This window comes from Thermobia domestica, chromosome 12 (assembly GCF_964235325.1).
Source record: "Thermobia domestica chromosome 12, izTheDome1.hap1.1, whole genome shotgun sequence".
NCBI classification, from domain to species: Eukaryota; Metazoa; Arthropoda; class Insecta; order Zygentoma; family Lepismatidae; genus Thermobia; species Thermobia domestica.
The window spans coordinates 66,365,610-66,384,959 of NC_137465.1; the positions used below are offsets into that span (position 1 = coordinate 66,365,610).

General features: G+C 34.8%; 3 protein-coding genes across 3 annotated transcripts; all 3 read right to left on the reverse strand.

Moving 5' to 3' along the window:
* Positions 1–3,225: 3,225 nt before the first annotated feature.
* On the reverse strand, positions 3,226–6,244 carry LOC145665982 (uncharacterized). Its single transcript, XM_081733087.1, has 2 exons — positions 5,695–6,244; positions 3,226–5,348 (listed from the first exon to the last, which is right to left on the reverse strand). Exons 1-2 carry the CDS (start codon positions 6,242–6,244, stop codon positions 3,226–3,228), a joined length of 2,673 nt encoding a protein of 890 aa, XP_081589213.1.
* Positions 6,245–6,276: 32 nt separating this feature from the next.
* On the reverse strand, positions 6,277–7,392 carry LOC145665983 (uncharacterized). The gene has a single exon (XM_081733088.1). The coding sequence runs from the start codon at positions 7,390–7,392 to the stop codon at positions 6,277–6,279; it is 1,116 nt and encodes a 371-aa protein (XP_081589214.1).
* Positions 7,393–7,551: 159 nt separating this feature from the next.
* On the reverse strand, positions 7,552–8,427 carry LOC145665984 (uncharacterized). The gene has a single exon (XM_081733090.1). It carries the CDS (start codon positions 8,425–8,427, stop codon positions 7,552–7,554), a length of 876 nt encoding a protein of 291 aa, XP_081589216.1.
* Positions 8,428–19,350: the final 10,923 nt, after the last annotated feature.

The following is a 19,350-nucleotide window of genomic DNA, read 5'->3' on the forward strand; positions in this document are numbered from 1 at the left end:
AAGACCATGTTTCAACGATTTCTGCATCGGCGTGTTCTGTGGCGATGAACATTTTCTAGTTGTGCGCCTGGTGGACAGGACTGCGGCTTACTGCAACTTGAAGAGTGGTTGCGTCTGCTGCGATGAACTTCGCTACGGTAAAAAAAAACAATACTACTTTAAATGCATTCTGATTATTAGTAAAACAAGTTACATAAAAAGGTTTCAAAATTATAAATATAAAAATTAGAAATTTTAACAATTTACGCCTGTTATGGAGAAAAACTTCCATGCACAAACTTCTTTTGTGTTGCTTCTTAGCATAATTAATAAAGTACTTACAAAAAAGTTTAATGGTATAGGCTAAGGTCCATACTGCCAACGTTCCAATTCTAGAGGTTAGATAACTAAGTTGTTCTAACTCGCAAACCAACTGTCAAAATGACTAACCAAATAACTAACCCTTTCTTCACCATTTATTTAGTTCAAATACCCTGTTTTTTTCTTTTCACCTGTATAAATTTCTTATTTTGTCTTTTTATATTTTAACATTTTCACTTTCATTTTTAAATTTCACTTCCTTAAAAGTGCCTTTACAAAACCTTAGGCTGTTTGTTTCTTTTATTTTTAATATTAAAAGTTTTTAATAAACATTAATCAGTTAAATTTACATTACACTACGAAGAATCGGAACGTGCATCGGGAATTGTTTAGTCATGTATTATGCAAGTTAAAATAATTGACAAAGATGAAACAAAATTCAGAAAATCGTTATTTCGTGATGAATCTTACAATGTAAACGAAAGACACTAAGTAATGAAAGTTATATTTCAACGATCTTTTTATCGCTATAATATAATTAAACTCCTGTGTATAGTTCTTTGATCTCCGAAGTCTTTAAATCTATAAACTTGTCGTCTGGCAAAACTGATCATATGAACTAAATCGCTGGTGAGAATGAATCATTGTGTAATTAGATCCAAAAGTGATACATAGGAATATTAAATCTTCACTATTTTCTCCAAAACAGTTCATCCTGTGACATCCTTTCACTTTAGGCTGTGGACTAAAGAATGTTTTTCGGTACTTATCCACACCTGTGAAATACACGACATTTGATACACAGAAGGCAGAATAAGAATATGATATTAATTTCACTAATTAAGAATATCAGACGAGCAGTAGAATAAGCTCTTTTTGACAAACTGGATACACATGTAAACATTATTGAACTAGGTTTATTGATACACAGAGTACCAAATTCAACTGCATAAATTTTGTAATTTTCACTCAGAAGTGTGAAGGGTAAGGAAGAAGTTTACAATGTATTACTGTTGAAGTAAGATATATCGTTATTTTTAAATGACTCATACTCTACGTATTTTAACAGTGACAATTTCGATTATTACGCAATTCGTTTGACCCGTTTGAACATAAAGATATACATGAAGCTAATGTGGAAAGTGCAGGAGGCTTGAATGACTAGAAAGAAATATTGAATGCCACAATTATACGTTAGTATTTTTCTGGTACAACATAATATACTAAGGAAGAAAATATTACTTTTTTACTTTAATGTGACGTAAGAGCTGGGAGTTTGATGAAAACACTTTAGGTCCTTACAAATATTACTTGTTTTAATTTATTATGATGATGATTATTATCATTAGTCATAGTAGTTACAGTAATACTTAGAATATTAATGTACCGAAATGCTCGCAACGACAATACAAATGCTTCTATTTTTGAGCCTAACACTCATTTTGAATCATGCATATGTAAAATATGAAAGTAAAGTTTTATATAGGTTTCAAGTACCCCCTCCAGGTTTCATTTCTAAGTTTTACATAGGATGTGACCAAATGATAACGAAGAATATATTTTTCTACTCAGTTTTTTTTTGTAAGCAATATATTTTTAACTGAGTTTCTTCTAGTAAGTAATATATTTTTCAACTCAGTTTTACTTAGTAAGTAATATAGTTGTCAACTCAGTTTTCTTCAATGAGAATATTAGGGAATTCCAAGGGTCACCAAGATTTATTGTATTTGATTATTTTAACTTGTTTTGCTTCAAGTACTACAATTAGGAGTTTGGGTGTTTATGTGGCACAAAAATATATTTGATAGAGTTTGGCAGATAGGTGAATAGTCAAATAATTAGTATGAGCACTTTACATGATTTTTACCAACACGAGTAAGCGATGGTGATTGTTGCAGCTAAATTCCTAAGCGACTCTCATGGTTTATTGTCTTGTGTGAAGGAAAATATTATAAAGTGGTTTATAAACGCTGTATTCTATATTTTTAATTATACTTATAACATTTACTTTCATAAATGTGTTTTCAAGTTCTATTAATATAATACGCTATGTTTCATAATAACCATTTAAAAAAAACTACTTGCACTAGTATAAGAAGTTATCAGTAAATTGTAATTATATACATATTTCATAGCTCTAAAGAAATTACTATAGTTACCATAAATCTTGTCTCATAAAGTACAATTTTTCGTCTATATCCCAACTTTCGTAGTTTTGTAGTCATATATGCCACACAGAAGTCACACTCATCCATATTTTACCTTTTTACGAAAATTTAATGCTGAATGTTATATTCACTGAAAGTTATCACGCTCTTGTTTGTATGACAATACATTTATATTTATTCAAATCGACACATTTCGTGTTCTTATAAGACGTTTTACTTATATATCAAAGATACAATAATATTGTATGTGGTCGATGTAACCCTTGTGTAGGCGCTGGTTTCTTAATAATTCTTCGACGTTGCTTTGAGACTGTTCAATATATTTGTATTCCATAACACAAAAAATTATATGAATTCAAAAAATACAAACAAAGTTGCTAGATGAACATTACTATATATAGATTAATGCGATATTAACACAATACACGTAGCTATCGTTGCTTTCTTGGTGTCACGTTTTTACACACACACCTCACCTCTGCTGGGGAGAAAAAGTATTAGTTTTTATGTTGCTGCCTCTTCGTTTACTTACTGGCGTTAGTTTTTATTGAGAAGAACGCTAGTTCTGAACATACCGCCCGCCTTGAAGGAATTCCTTCAACAAATCTATGAATGATTAATTTGGTTCATGAACTTAATATACACAACAATAGATAACATAAATTATGAATGAATGATATAAACATAAACAGAATAATGCACACACAACACAACACTATGAATCACACAATGTACACACTATGAATACACCAACACATTAACTCTCCTTAGGAAGCGGGCGACGAATAGATCTTGTTGTTGTACCTCTGGTAGTTTTCACTGTCGCCACTCGTACTATTCCGTCCTTCCCAGGAGACAATTGCACAATACGTCCAGTTTTCCATTTTAGAGGTGGAATGTTATCTTCTTTGATGAGCACCAAATCACCTTCCAGAAGGTTGGGGAATTTTCTTCTCCACTTGGATCGTTCTAGAAGACTTGATAGATACTCCTTTGACCATCTGGACCAAAATTGCTGATGAAGTTGTTGTATGTATTGCCATCTCGAAAGTCTGTTGACAGGAATATTTTTCAAGTTAGGTTCTGACATGGTAGTAAGTGCGTCGCCTATTAGGAAATGACCAGGTGTTAAAGGATGTAGGTCTTTTGGATCATTTGATAATGGTGTTAGGGGTCTAGAGTTTAAGCAAGCCTCAATCAGTGTCAAAATAGTGTTCATCTCTTCGTAGGTGAGTGAAGCATTTCCCACAGCTCTCTTTAAATGGTATTTGAGAGATTTAATTGATGATTCCCATAAGCCTCCAAAGTTTGGTGATCTTGCTGGAATAAAAACCCACGTGATGTTATCAGCCGCTAGAAAATTATGTAGTTTTTCTTTATGGTGTTCTGATTCAAATAAAGTCTTCAATTCTTGTAGTTCCCTTTTTGCACCAACGAAGTTACTTGCATTGTCAGAATACAGTTTAGCGCATTTTCCTCGACGAGCCATGAATCGCTTTAATGCTCCAATAAACGCCTCTGTAGTTAGTTCACTAACAAGTTCAATGTGAACCGCCTTAGTCGCAAAACACACGAAAACTGCTATATATGCCTTATGGAGTTTGGCTCCCCTTCGGTTACTCGATTTAAGGTAAATGGGCCCACAGTAGTCAACGCCGCTGTGAAGAAATGGTCTTGTTGGTTGAACTCTGTCAGCTGGTAGATCTCCCATCATCTGTTTACCATCTTTAGGATTGTTTCTGAAACATGTGACACACTGATGCACAACTTGACGAACCAAGTTTCGTCCACGTATTGGCCAATATGATTGTCGCAAGGATGATAACAATAATTGAGGCCCGGCATGCAATAGCTTCTTATGTTGCTCTTGAGCGATTAACTTTGTCAAGTTGCAGTTAGCTGGAAGTACAATAGGATGTTTCTGTCCTTCAGTAAGATCTGCTGCATTTAATCTTCCTCCGACTCTGATGATTTGCCTCTCATCCAAGTATGGGTTCAAATTTCTCAGTTGACCTTGGTTGTCGACTTCCTTTCCTGATCTCCATGCATTCAATTCCTTGTGAAATGCTTGTTGTTGTGATAGTTTAATAAGACATTCGAGTGCTTCATGTAATTCACTTACTGTAAGATGTCCATGCTGTCTGTCACAATTAGATTTTCTCATGTTGTGTGCAAATCGTAGACAATAAGCAGTTACACGTTGCAATCTTCTTAATGATGAATATCTGTCTAAGAGTTCACACGGTGTTGTACAAACCATCACTGCTGTATTCTTTCGTCGCTCGGGAACATCGCTTAGGTCACAAACATCTTCCCTCGTCTGTGAGTCTAATTTCTCAGATAGCCAGGAAGGCCCATGCCACCATAATTCATTATCAAGAATCTCTGATGGTGTTAATCCTCTCGATATATGATCTGCTGGATTCTCCTCTGTTCTGATGTGTCTCCATTCATAGTTACAAGTCAGCTGTTGAATTTCCGCTACACGATTTGCAACATACGTCTTCCATTGAGAACAAGGTCCTCTTATCCATGCTAATACAATGGTGGAATCTGACCATAAAACAACCTTATCGATCTTGCAATGTAATGCTTGTATTACTTTCTGAGTTAGCTGTGCAAGTAACAAAGCTGCACAAAGTTCTAGGCGAGGAATAGTTGTCTTCTTCAAAGGTGCTACTCGAGATTTTGAACATAGTAAGTTTGCTGTGAATTTCCCATTTTTTGTACTAGATGTTACATATATACAAGCTCCATATCCATTCTGAGATCCGTCGCAAAATCCATGAATTTCTACCTGCGATTGTGTTTCTTGAATAACCTTTCGCTGAACATGTAGTGATTCCAACTCTTGAAGTTGCTGCTCAAATGTTTCCCACTCTGAATGCAATGGGGCTGGAACTTCTTCATCCCAATTCAATTTTAATTCCCACAAATATTTGCAGAAATATTTTTGCCTTAAGAATAACTGGTCCTATTAATCCTAAGGGATCAAATATGCTCGCTACTGTAGCAAGAATAGTCCTTTTTGTGATTTGTTGAGGGTTGTTTCTTGGTTTGACAGAGAAAGAAAATGTGTCTTTAATGTGATTCCACAACAATCCTAAACTTCTTGTGATGCAATCATCATTTGGTTGAATGGTGAAATTTGATTCTTGAAGTTCACTGGGTATTTTTGAAAGCAGTGAAGTGTCGTTGCTACACCATTTTCTCAAACAAAACCCACCCCTTTGCAGAAGAGTTGTGAGTTGACCCTGTAATTCATGTAGTTCCTTCTTCGTGTTTGTCCCTGTTTGAAGATCATCAATATAGAAATCCCTAATTACAACTTCTGCTGCCTTAGGGAAATTCTTCTTCTCTTCTATGGCTAGTTGCTGAAGACATCTAGTGGCTAGAAAAGGAGCTGCTGCAGTACCATATGTTACAGTTTTGAGTCGATATATCTTTATTGCTTCTTGAGGGTTTTCTCTCCACAGTATTTTCTGGTAGTTTGCATCTGAATCATGTACCCTAATGTTGCGATACATCTTCTCTATATCAGCTGTCATGACGTATTGATGTTGTCTGAATCTTGCTGTTATGGAAAATAATTCTTCTTGGATTGTAGGCCCGACTCTCATCGTCTCATTTAATGAAAGTCCAGAAGTTGTTTTGCACGATGCATCAAATACAACCCTGAGTTTGGTAGTAATACTGTTCTCCTTCATTACGCAATGATGGGGAAGATAGTAGTCTGGCATCATTGTATCGATCTCTGCTCTTGTTATTTCTTCCATATGGCCCAAATCTTTGTACTCTTTCGTGAACGCTATATATGCCCTTTTTTCTCAGGATCCTTCATAAGCCTTTTTTCCATTGAATAAAGTCTTCTCGTTGCAATCTCCTTGGATTTACCAAGATTCCTCACATTTTCTTTAAAGGGAAGTCTGACGACGAATATCCCAGTCTCGTCTCTCCGGTATGTTTCTTTGAAGTGTCTTTCACATTCTGCCTGCTCTCGACTTAATGGATGTTTTGTTGAACATTCTTCTATCGTCCAGAATTTTTGTAATTGCTCGTGTATTTTTTCTGTTGTGGAGAGGTGACACACATTTGTCGAAATGTGTGGTTGATTGTCTATTTTTCCAGCTACAATCCAGCCAAACAATGTTTTGTGCAAGGTTGGATACATTGCCTTGAGTTTTATTTGACCTTCACAAAGTAGATCAAAGAATACTTCCGCCCCCAATAACATGTCAATACGCTGTGGTATGTTGAAGCTAGGATCTGCTAATTCAACGTTGGAAGGTATTTCCCACGATGACGTGTCTACATGAATCATAGGCAAGTCTTGTGAAATTTGCGGCAATATGATGAAGTCTAATGTGGCTGAATAATTGTTATGTCTTGACTTAATTGTAGCCTGAACGCTATGGCCTGACCTTGTATTAGCATTACCTATACCATTTATGTGTACAACGCTATTACTCTTTGTTAGTCCCAATAATTGAACCATTCTGTTTATTAGAAAGTTGGACTGAGAAGCATAATCGAGAAGTGTTCGACACATTTGAAAATTACCCTGTTTATCTTTAACATATACCACAGCTGTGGATAGCATAATGCTTGGTGGTCTCCTAAGATTCTGCGGTACACTGTTTGTACAACGAATATTCTTTTCACATTCCTGCCCGAGTGATGTGGTTGCAGCGAGCGTGTTTTGACCTTGACCTATTTCCCTTTCATCTTGTGGTTCATTCGCTCTAGTGAGCGATGGACAACGCGAGTAGTGCAGTAATGTGTTATGCTTTTTATTGCATATTTTACAAGTACCTGATAAGCACTGATTTGCCTTATGCGCTCGTTTGAGACAATTTATACACAAAGAAAGACGTTTAACTTCTTTAATTCTATCTCGTATAGATTTTTCAACAATGATTGGCATTGAAATAATTTGTGTGAGCCTTTACAGCTGGGACATGCATTGTTGTCGGAATACGTTACGTGTGCTGTCGTTGAGTAAGAACTCTTTTTGCCTGCCTTATTTGTTTGTTGATATTTGTTATTTGGAACTGATGGTGTCTCTTTAGGTCTACGCTTATTATCAACTGCGTCTAAAACTTGGCAACGCTGTTGTAAAAATTGTCAGCTGTGACATGCTCGGTAATTCATTCGTTGATTGTGTTTTCTCCCACTCCTTATGTGTTGTATTGTCTAGTTTGGTCGCAATCAAATAAATAAGTAATGCATCCCAGCTTTCTGTCGGTTGACCTAATGATTTTAAAGCCCTTAAATGTTTTACCGTGCTGTCTAAAAGAGATTTAAGCGGAACAGCCGACTCACGTTCCACCATTGGCATTTCAAATAAAGCTTTGACGTGTTTGTTAATAATATACTTTTTGTTTTCAAAACGTTCTTTGAGTAAAGTCCATGCTACGTCATAGTTTTCAGAAGAAATTTCCAAGGCTTGTATTACTTCAAGAGCCTCCCCATGTAGAGAAGAACGTAAATAATGAAACCTTTCGACTGGCTGCAATATGCTATTGTTATGTATTAATGCCTGAAACGTGTCATAGAACGACAACCACTCATTGTAGCTTCCAGAAAAGGTCGGAAGGTTTATCACCGGCAACCTAACTGATGGATTAGAATTGCTTGATTCATTGTTTTCATTTTTCTTTGCACTGGAGCTGTGTTGATTTATGAACACTTCCGTCTTAGCTGCTAAATCAAAATAAGTACTTTCGAATTGCTCTCTTTCTTGCGTTTCCTGATCAATTTCTGATGAACCCTGTAACATTTCTATTTCGGATTGTATTGCATCAAATTCATCATAGCACTGTTTTATTTTCTCGTAACGTAACACTAACTGCGTAATATTCTGATCTTCTGTAAAGCTATCTACAAAAGGCTTAAAACGAGTGAGTTTGGCCTTAATTTGATCTCTCTTGAAAACTAATTCTTTCATTCTGTCCGTCATGCTTCACTCAAATTAAATACACTTTTAACACTTTGCTATTACAGGCTTATTTTGTATAAGTGATACAAGGATAATATTATATTGAAATATGCACTCACTGCCTACCTTGTTAACTGCACTGTTGAATCCTGATCCGGCTCGGAGGACCATTTGGTCGATGTAACCCTTGTGTAGGCGCTGGTTTCTTAATAATTCTTCGACGTTGCTTTGAGACTGTTCAATATATTTGTATTCCATGACACACAAAATTATATGAATTCAAAAAATACAAACAAAGTTGCTAGATGAACATTATTATATGTAGATTAATGCGATATTAACACAATACACGTAGCTATCGTTGCTTTCTTGGTGTCACGTTTTTACACACACACCTCACCTCTGCTGGGGAGAAAAAGTATTAGTTTTTATAATGCTGCCTCTTCGTTTACTTACTGGCGTTAGTTTTTATTGAGAAGAACGCTAGTTCTGAACAGTATGTATTAAATTACACAACCTATAGTTTACACAGCGTAAAAATCATTAAATGAAAATTTACGCATAACAGTGAAAATATGAAGGGATTCCACATATTGTGATGACGTTTGCTTACGAAAATGGCTCAACTACTCTTTACCTCCAGTTGGTGTAGCGGATAGTACGCATCTCTCGGTGCGTAGTGTCAGCGATTTGATTCTCGGTGGAAGAGTCTTGAAATTTCAGCGCATTCTGGTGGCATATATTTCACCTTAAATTGTGTAGATAGATAGATAGGTAGATAGATAGATAGATAGATAGATAGATAGATAGATAGATAGATAGATAGATAGATAGATAGATAGATAGATAGATTAAAATCCTAATTTATACGAATCTATTACTTTGAAGTTCACATTCCATTTCCCATTCTATACAAAAAACATTGCTACCCTCTGGGAAAAGTATATCTTGGCAACCAAGTTTGTGCACTGTTCTTTACTGAATTTAAAGTTAGGATGTAGTAACTTATATATCATCATCAACGGTAATTTTATCTTCTTGAAAGTGAAGAAGATTCCGCATTTGGTTTCCAGTTAAAGAACCTGGAAATTTTAATATATTGCGGTTGATCACATTACAACGATAATGTTGTTATGTTGTTGTATATAGTATTGGCAATTTGTGCCAGCTTATAAAAAGGCGATCAGAGGCGAATTAGTGGAACAGTATTATGTGAAAAGAAAAGAAAGATACATATGAAAGATACATATAGATATCAAGAGATTATTCTTTTGTAATCGTAAATTAGAGAAAAAAAGAGTTGTTGCTATGGATACATAATAAATAAGTGTGTGTAGAGATAGACATCTTGTTATGTACGCTTCTCATGAGTGGATATTAAACTCAGTTAAGAAAGTGACAAAACGTATATTAGTTATATTATGTATGAAGTATTTAAGTTTTATTCTTCTAAAATTGGTGCCTTAAACCCGGAAAATAAGTTTGTCGTTTTGAAGTACAGTAAAAACGGCCAACATTATAAGTGACCTTAGTGTGACCACTTTAAGAAGCAGAAAAGTGATACGCCGAAATATTATCATTAGTGTCACGGATAGAAATACAACTGGAGAACGAAGTACTCATCTAGAGATTAATCCCAATGAAAATCTTACTGACATCTTAAAAGATACAGCACAACAAATTAGGAATCTTGACAAAAAGATTCAAGATCAAGCTCGAAAAAGTTAAGAAATCGCACAAGAAATAAGGAATTTTGACGCAAAAGAAGCTCGAAAAAATGAAGAAATAGTACAACAAATTAGGAATCTTGAAGAAAAACTATACCGGAAAATAAGCCAACAAACGAAGGATTTTGAAGAAAAGTTAGAACAGTTAGAACAATGCAATGAAAACAAGTGGGAAGCTATCCAACGTCAACTTACACAGATGAACCAGCATATTGTAGTCCAATTTGAGCAATATGACGAAAACATGGAGAGAGTATCACAGAGAGTCACGGAATTTCAAAACTCTGTAGATCTCATAGAGGCAACATTAAACGCCCATGATACCCACATCAAGTTATTACAGGATGAGGTTAATCTTATAAAGAAAATTGTGTTTCCGAGAGTGCAACGCAAGACGGTGGATATAGGAATATGGTGGGTCCTGCATTTAATACTCTTGAACCTAGTCGCCATCCTAGGACGATGTTGGAAGCTAATGAACCTTCAAGTTGTGGAGAGGAAAGTATCGATAGGGAAAGAAGAGTGAGACAGTCATCGCGGCGAAGCTCCAACAGGTATATGAAGACTATAACAGGTAAACCCATACGATTCAGTGAAGTTAAATCATTTACCAAATTCAGTGGCATACCGGAAGATGTACCCGCTAGGGAGTTTCTTGAAAAATTTGAGGATGAGTGCGTGCTTATAGGTGTGGATGAGTAGCAGTTTTTAAAATTATTGCCGCATGTATTGATACCACCCTGTTTAACATGGTTCAAGGCTATCAGAGGTAGTCTTCATACATATTCTGATTTTAAGAATGCTCTATTATCTAATTACGAAAATGATTTCATGACAGCGAATGGGGATGCCATCTTGAGAACAAAACATTTTAATCCAAAATTGCATAGGAGTATTATGGAATTTGTAGTATCTACATATAATGAGATGAGATCACTAAATCCAAATCATCCGAAATCTCGTATTATAGCTTCCATTAGAATCTTATTGCCATTCCGATTACAACAACTGTTAATGTCGGCACAATGCATCAACTTTAACCATTTAATTATGCTTATTCAAAGTTATGAAAGTCAGTCAGCAATACAGAATAATAGAATACAAGATAGAGGTCAGGGTAATTCTGGACGTAATCAAGACACATTATGCTTCTGTTCGTAATGTAAATATACAACCTGAAAATTCCAATGTGCCTAGTTTTAATAATAGAATGAATACCTATAATCGTACCGGTAATCAAACACAACCCAATCACAGAAATGGTGTTAGGAATTTTAGAAACAGCAACAGAAATTTCAGTAGGAATAATAATTATCGCCGATTTTCACAAAATCAATTTGTAGATGGCAGGAATTCTGTAAACAGAAATCAAAATATGGTAACAACCTATGAAAGACAAGAACGTACACAAGATTGTGCAATACAATGTAGCTTAAATGAACCGTTTGAACGTATAACCTCAACTATCAAAAAGGCGTCCGATGGATTTGCATTAAATCGACCTTGGCTTACGTTTATGGTTATGTTCTTTATTATGTTCTTTATAATGTTCTTTATTCGATTTATTATTAAAATGTATGTTAAGCAATGAAATTATGTTTTGGTAATTAAAGATTTTAAATTTGAGCATCGAATCAAAATTTGTGGTCCATCTAATATTGATGCCTCACATGCTGAAATCTCATAATTATTTACATGAATATTACAAATATGTAAAAATAAAAGATCATAATTCTAATGTAAACGCATCAAGGTAATGACAGATATATAAAACAGATGCAACTTATGGAAAGAATATGAATAATGAATATCGAATCTCTTAATTTTTCATATGTTTATATGTTCTAATGCTTTCTGAACCTACTAATATTTAATATTTTAAAGATCTTTATTTGTGATTAATGTTATCTGAACATGAAGGAAACTATTAGTTAGATTTAAATTTTGAATAGGCCCATCGATGATAATTGTAAATCAACAAATTAATAAATATGAAAAAATGTAATGTTATAATATATATTTGAAGAGTAAAATATTTGTATTAAAAATAATATTGAGTATATACGGGGGCTATTAAAAGGTGGGTGTTTCATGAACTTTAACCCAGGGTTCTTTCCTTCATAGTGAAACTATTACAGAAGTTCTGTTCGGACGACATTCTTCAACGATAACGTTGTTATGTTGTTGTATATAGTATTGGCAATCTCTGCCAGCTTATAAAAAGGCGATCAGAGGCGAATTAGTGGAACAGTATTATGTGAAAAGAAAAGAAAGATACATAGAGATATCAAGAGATTATTCTTTTGTAATCGTAAATTAGAAAAAAATGAGTTGTTGCTATGGATACATAATAAATAAGTGTGTGTAGAGATAGATATCTTGTTATGTACGCTTCTCAGGAGTGGATATTAAACTCAGTTAAGAAAGTGACAAAACGTATGTGAGTTATATTATTTATGAAGTTTATTCTTCTAACATTTCAATGGAAACTGTAGATGTACGTTCCATAAGCTTAGATGCTGAAAACAAAAGCTAAATTCCAACCAATCAATGAATCTACAATCATATTAAATTATGTTTCTGTGATTTGAATTGTATTACTTGTTTCAGACCAATAAAACTCGCGGACAAAAGTTTTCGTACCCGGACTTTACTTTCGGATTTATTTAAACATATCTTAATTAATCTAATAGGCTTTCTCGGTATTCCAAGTTCTGTAAGAACGTTGTATAATGTTTCGCTCCTAACCCAGTCGTAAGCCTTTTTAAAATCAATAAATAGTTTATATACCGGGATATTGTATTCCCACTTCTTTTCGAGTATTTGGCGAATGGTAAATATTTGGTCGATAGTTGATCGATTTCGTCTAAATCCGCACTGATAATCTCCAATAATTTCATCTGCGTATGGGGTCAATCTGGCTATATAATATTTGAAAAGATTTTGTAGGATGTTGGCAGAAGAGAAATGCCTCGATAATTATTACAGTCAGTTTTGTCGCCTTTCCTGTAGATTGGAGCAATGACTGATTCTTTCCACTCTTGTGGCAACTCTTCCTTGCTCCAGATAAGGAGAATGATTTTGTGTATTTTGTTTACAATTTTTCGTCTCAAGCTAAAATTAACTCAGCCGGAATTTCATCTACACCTGGATATTTGTGTTTCTTTAATTTCTTTATAGCGGTTTCTACTTCTGTTCGGCTGGGTTCTGGAATACACGGCTCTGCGGTGTGAGTCTCTTTTACTCCAGGCACATTAGTCTTTAGCTGGGTGTTCAGCAAATCGTCAAAGAAATTTTTCCACCTATTTAAGATGCTGTCCGTATCAGTGAGAAGTGCCATCAGCTTTCTGTAATATACGGGAGATTGACAGTCTTTCTGAAATTCGTTGATTCCGTTATACATGTCCCGAATGTATTTATTTTTACTATTATCTTCAAGTTCCTTAATTTTAGCTTTCAAAAGATCGCGTTTCTTTGTTCTAAAAGTTTTGGAAGTTTCCCGTCTGATTTCTACGAAACTGTGTGTAGTTATTTCATTCGGATTTTATAGCCAACGTAATTTTGTCTTTTTATCTTCTCTGCTAACTTAATGCATTTCTGCGCGAACCATGGTTTGATCTTACGTAGTTCCATGTGTCCCAAATTTTGTTTTGCTGAAATTTTAATGATATCTCTAATTTCAATCCAAGTATCCTCAACACTAATGCACTCTGAATCTTCTAAACCCGAGAATCTATTCGAAACTTCAATCTGGTATTCCTCTCTTACCTGGCTCTAGTCTACTTTCTTTAAACTAACTCTCTCCGTTCTCGGACATTGAATATTTTGGACACTGCTACCAGCTAGTGATCAGTGTCACAATGAGCCCCTCTAAACGACCGGACATCAATTATGCTAGATTGCCTTCTTCTATCTAATAAAACGTGATCAATTTGATTAAGTGCTCTCCCGTCTCAGGTGTATTTATGAACGTCGCGATGTCGGAATTTTGTATCCTTCACGATTAAGGTTTTGGATGTTGTGAAGTTCACGAATTTAACACCGTTGTCATTACTTTCCTTATGCAGACTTTCGTTCCCTATAATCGGTTTGAAAATATTCTGTCTTCCTACCTTCGCATTGAAATCCCCTAATAGAATTTTCATATGGTATCGCGGGAGTTGATCAAATATCCATTACACTTCTTCGTAAAAATGTCTTTTATATCGTCATCGTTATCTTCTGTTGAGGCATGTACATTGAAAACAATAATGTCATACCACTGACCCTTAAGAGTAAAAAAAGGAAATCTGTTAGTAACAAATTAAACCCGCTTAATTGCTGGTAATATTCGTTTGTGAACGAAAAACCCTGTTATAATTGGTGATATTTATTTCCTTCCCCATAAAAGAACGTAAAATTTCCGGAATTCACAGATCCATTTCCTTTCCACCTAACTTCTTGAACTCCTACTAGGTCCATCCTGTATTTCTCTAACTCACTCGTTACGGATTTTAACGCCCTTTCCCTATGAAGATTTCTAGTATTCCATGTCCAAATATCATGTCCATTTTCTTTTGCTGAGGTCGTGCCAAATTATCAGTCCTTGTCCGAGGCTTTTGTGAATGTTTCAGAACAAGTGCCCTTTTTTTACATGATGAGGTTGTTAGCCTTACCCAAACTCCCAAGCTGGAGGACCTCTCCTTGTCGTCTGTCCCCAACTGCTTATTCAGTATATTCCAGCCGTCTGTCCACGACTGCTTATTCAGAATAATCGTAACTAACCTCTATATTTAGATGCCTTCTCCTTGATCCGCAACCTGAGAGCGTGCCATGCCGCGGTGACAGGAACTCACGTTACACGGAATATATTTTCTTAGTGGAAAATAATTCGAAGATTTTAAACTTCATCAATCCATAAATCTGAGGCGCCTAGTATCATTATCCGCCAGACGCATTTCGCTTAGTTTCGAGTAATCTGAAGTGCAGTTGAAGATCCATATACATGCGTACAAAGTCCCATATTTGAACTTGCTTTTAGTATTGTAAAGTATAATACCACTGTGTCATAATTTGGAACAATTATTTGTAATATAAAAAAATAAAATTTCATAAAAGGTAATTCATAGCCAGAAACTAGAGTATGTAAAAACCAAAACAGACAGGAATACTGAAACGAAAAACAACAGATGACGTATGAAAGTAGAGAAGTGAAAGTGCGTAGTCCTGTTATAAATACAGAGCTTGGAAATCACGCACACATATACACACAGAGCGAGAGAGAGCTTACATCTCTGTTCTTGGCTAACCTTCTTTTAGAACGCACACCACCAACATGGTCTTTTCTCCTTCAATAACGTAAGATTTCCTTTGAAATATTGCTGGCTAGATATTTTGGTTTAGACTTGGCTGATTGTGATTAGGTGGTTTTCCCGACAGGCAAAAGTTCATTTGTACATTATAATCATTAGTTCAATTTTTGATACACCATTATTATTACCCACTATAGATTTGTTTTATATTTTGTTGTAGATTAGTTTTAAATGGTTTTAATTCATCATATCTAATGGCTCTCAATCAGGCATAAAGTTAAAAGGATTGTTGTTGTTGTTGTTCGGATGTCTTAAATATCCATGCATTACTGTATAAGCTCTCTGGCACACATTTAATGTTTAGAATGAATATTCCCTTAATTGTGCATCACAAATAGCTATACACAGAATCTATTGATTGTGTTACTGTTCTAATTTAGAAAATAAATTGTTAGCTAACAAGCCTTAACCCTTTTCATTTCAAATATATATATCTGTTCTCAATATTCATATTCCTTAAATTCTTGTATCTGTTGTAATATCCTAATATTCAGGAGAAACAACTATTTAACGACACACTATGAAGTATCAAGCTTTTAAACAAAATTCTGTTTCAAAGAGTTTCTTTAGATCAAACATATAACAAGCGATATATGACGCAATTTAGATAAAAAAAATGGCGGCTTTTGATACTAGACTCCTCACTAATCTTTGATCCGTAAGCATTACACAAGTTCGAGTATCTATAGGTCATTTCTGGATAATAGTCGAAAATTACAAGCGATAACATTTCTAATCGATTCGTTGTTACAAATTCATGTTCGAATAATGGTGCAAAACCCCTAAATTGTTGAAAGACATTAATTAGACTTTTTACCGTAAATATGTGTTTGATTTTTGTGATGAGAATGTGATTCTGATCACACAACCACGGCTCGTATAACTTGGTCCTGAAAGATATAATAAATTACGAATCACCACGGTCGCATGACTTAACAAATCATTCAAAAGTGACTTGTGGAATTCAATTCCTCTTCTAGATATTAAGTGAAAATATATTGTCTCAAGGAAAAATTTAAAATACATATTAACAATTAAAATGATGTTGAGCCTCTATAGATTAGAACTTAAGATCCAAGTTAGCTTCATTGCCAGTCACACTATCTTAATGAATGTACATAGATATATTTTCAAAACGATCTATAGAAAGAGATCGACTATCGAGAATTTCTTCTTTATGTTCCGACGTGAAGAAATTCTCATATTTGATATGGTATTTCAAAAAGCTTGATGACGTTTGTGATATTGGGTAAAAATTTAGTGAACAAAATCTTTTATTTTTAAAGAAACGATACTTCTAACATTTTTAACAAAACATCAGTAGTAAAAATAAAAATAGGAGAGGGAAAAAGAGAATAAGTAAGAAAGAAGCAGAGAAAGAGAAGGCCATAAAATACAGCAAGATTTATAGTTCTTTACGAGCAAAAGAATATTGCTCATAAAATGTATAGAAACTTGGTAGGCGAGGAGTCGTTTCAACATCCAACCCTCGCAATCAGAGAGAAATGCAACGCTGGGGAGCGAGTGCATATAATCGTTAGGTATTTACTTCACTTCGTCTCTATTGGGTAGATCGTAAAGCTGAAGGCAGAGTTGATCTAGTTAGACCATCTTCCTTGATTCCATCGAGATAATACTTCAGAAGGACATTAGGTAGTAAATTGAACCAAAGATTCTAGTTTCCGGAATCCTAATGTGCCGTGCAACTACCTTCCGCCTACAGGAAGGATGAGCACGTGCAAAACTGTAATAGCTGATGTGCAGCGCACTTAAGCCATAGTAGTTTTTTTTTTTTTTTGGTATTCCTCATCTGGGTTTCTCGAACAATAAATTTCAATCAAAAAGTAGGAAAAAAGGTGACTTTAAGGTAATTAATTTGTCTCATGAAAATTTATTGCTCTTTTTCTACAGTGTTAACAATGTCGTAAGAGGAAATATATTGATATCTATTTTGCGTTTTACAGGAGGTCATTAGGTTTAAATAGTAAAAGCAGCTGCATTTAATGACATCCAGCCATAAACAGATGGTGCAAAGCAGAAAAAGAAAGTAAAATCTGGTAGACAGTCATTATTTTGCATTACAGAAAAAAAAAATCCAAGATCATACACGAACACGAAAAGCACGGAAAATTTGTAATGCCCTACACGTTGTGTTTATCTATCGTGTTCGTACTGTTTTGTAATATGAAATCAAATTTCATTCTAAAACACATACAGAAAAGATTTTCAGTTATTCCTACATATTTTACATTAGGTATATATATATATATATATATATATATATATATATATATATATATATATATATTAAATGAAAAATAATAACTGCCTGTAACCTTCACTGTAATATCTTCCATATAGTTAAAAAGTCCCACGCATTAGCAGGTATCTCATATCTTAATTAACACTTGTAATTAAATGTACATGGAAAACTTCAAGGAAGAGATTTCTGGGTAGTAACTGAAAATAGAAATAGATCATTCGAGAATAAGAGTGAGCTAATTACTGCTAGATTTGCGAAACATTTCGTTCTTTCTTGAATTACAATGAGAGTTAATTATTATATATTATCATCAATTACCCGCTTTGCTGGGTTAAATTAAGAAAAAAAATGTAATATGTTCCGTTAGTCAGTCACTTTGTACTACTACTAAAGCGCTCTCAGGCATCGTTTATTTTCGATCATTTTTATATTTCTTCTTCCTTCTGCTCATCCATTCGGCGTGGCTGAATTAGGGTTTAAACTGCACTAGATATGTCGCTGTTCATCTCATCGACAAGGAAAAATGTATTCAGCACTAATATCGGTCATTTTCGATGATTTTATATTCCCGCACCCATTGAAGCTTGGAACGGCATCCAAAGTGTCAGTGTTCATCTCAGGATTACGAAAACTATGAACTCGACACTTATATTGGTCATTTTCATTCATTTTTATATATCTCTGTTCCCGCAAGTTACGGAACTGAATTTGGATTTAAACAGGATCGGAAATATAACTGTTTATTTCAGTGACCTTGAAAACTATGGATTCGACACTGATATTGGACATTTTCGACCATTTTTATGTATCTCCCCTCTCCTAAACACCAAGTTGCGGTGCTGAAATTGGATGTAAATGGGATCGGGTGTCCCCGTTCAACTTAGCGATTCCGAAACTATGGATACGTCAATGATTTTGGTCATTTTGGATCATTTTTAAGTATCTCCTTTCCTCCAAGTTGCGGGGCTAAACTTGGATGTATCACTGTTCATTTCAGCGACCCCCAAAATGTGAATTTGACACTAATATTGGTCATTTTTAATCATTTTATGTATCTCCCCCTCCCCAAGTTGCGAGGCTGAATTTGGATGTAAACGAGATCAGAAGTGTCAGTGTTCAAGACAGCGAACCAAAAAACTATGAATTCGACACTACTATTGGCCATTTTCGATTATTTTATATATCCCCTTCCCTCGTGTTGTAGGGCACGACCTCGGAAGTATCATTGTTCATCTCCGTGACTCAAAACTATGCATTAGACATTGATATTAATCATTTTCTATCATTTTTATATGTATCTCCTCCTTCCCCTTTCAAAGTTCCGGGGATGAATTTGGATTTAAACGCGATCGGGAGTGTTACTGTTCATTTGCGCGAACCCGAGAACTATGGACTCGACACTAATATTGGTCATTTTTGATCACATTTTGTATCTCCCTTTTTCTCCTCACCCAAGTTGTGGGACTGAATTTGTATGTAAACGGATCGGAAATTCCACTGTTCAACTCAGCGATCCCGAAAACTATAGATTCGACACTAATATTTTTTTCATTTTCGATCATTTTATGTATCTTCCCCTCTCCTATGTTGCGGGCCTGAATTT

Excerpts from the sequence above, each read along its gene's own strand:
- LOC145665982 (XM_081733087.1), bottom strand. The coding sequence starts at position 6,244 with ATGGAAGAAATAACAAGAGCAGAGATCGATACAATGATGCCAGACTAC. Across the intron at positions 5,349-5,694 it reads CACAACTCTTCTGCAAAGGG|AGTGGGAAACATTTGAGCAG; the intron begins GTGGGTTTTGTT and ends CATTGCATTCAG.
- LOC145665983 (XM_081733088.1), bottom strand. The coding sequence starts at position 7,392 with ATGCCAATCATTGTTGAAAAATCTATACGAGATAGAATTAAAGAAGTT.
- LOC145665984 (XM_081733090.1), bottom strand. The coding sequence starts at position 8,427 with ATGACGGACAGAATGAAAGAATTAGTTTTCAAGAGAGATCAAATTAAG.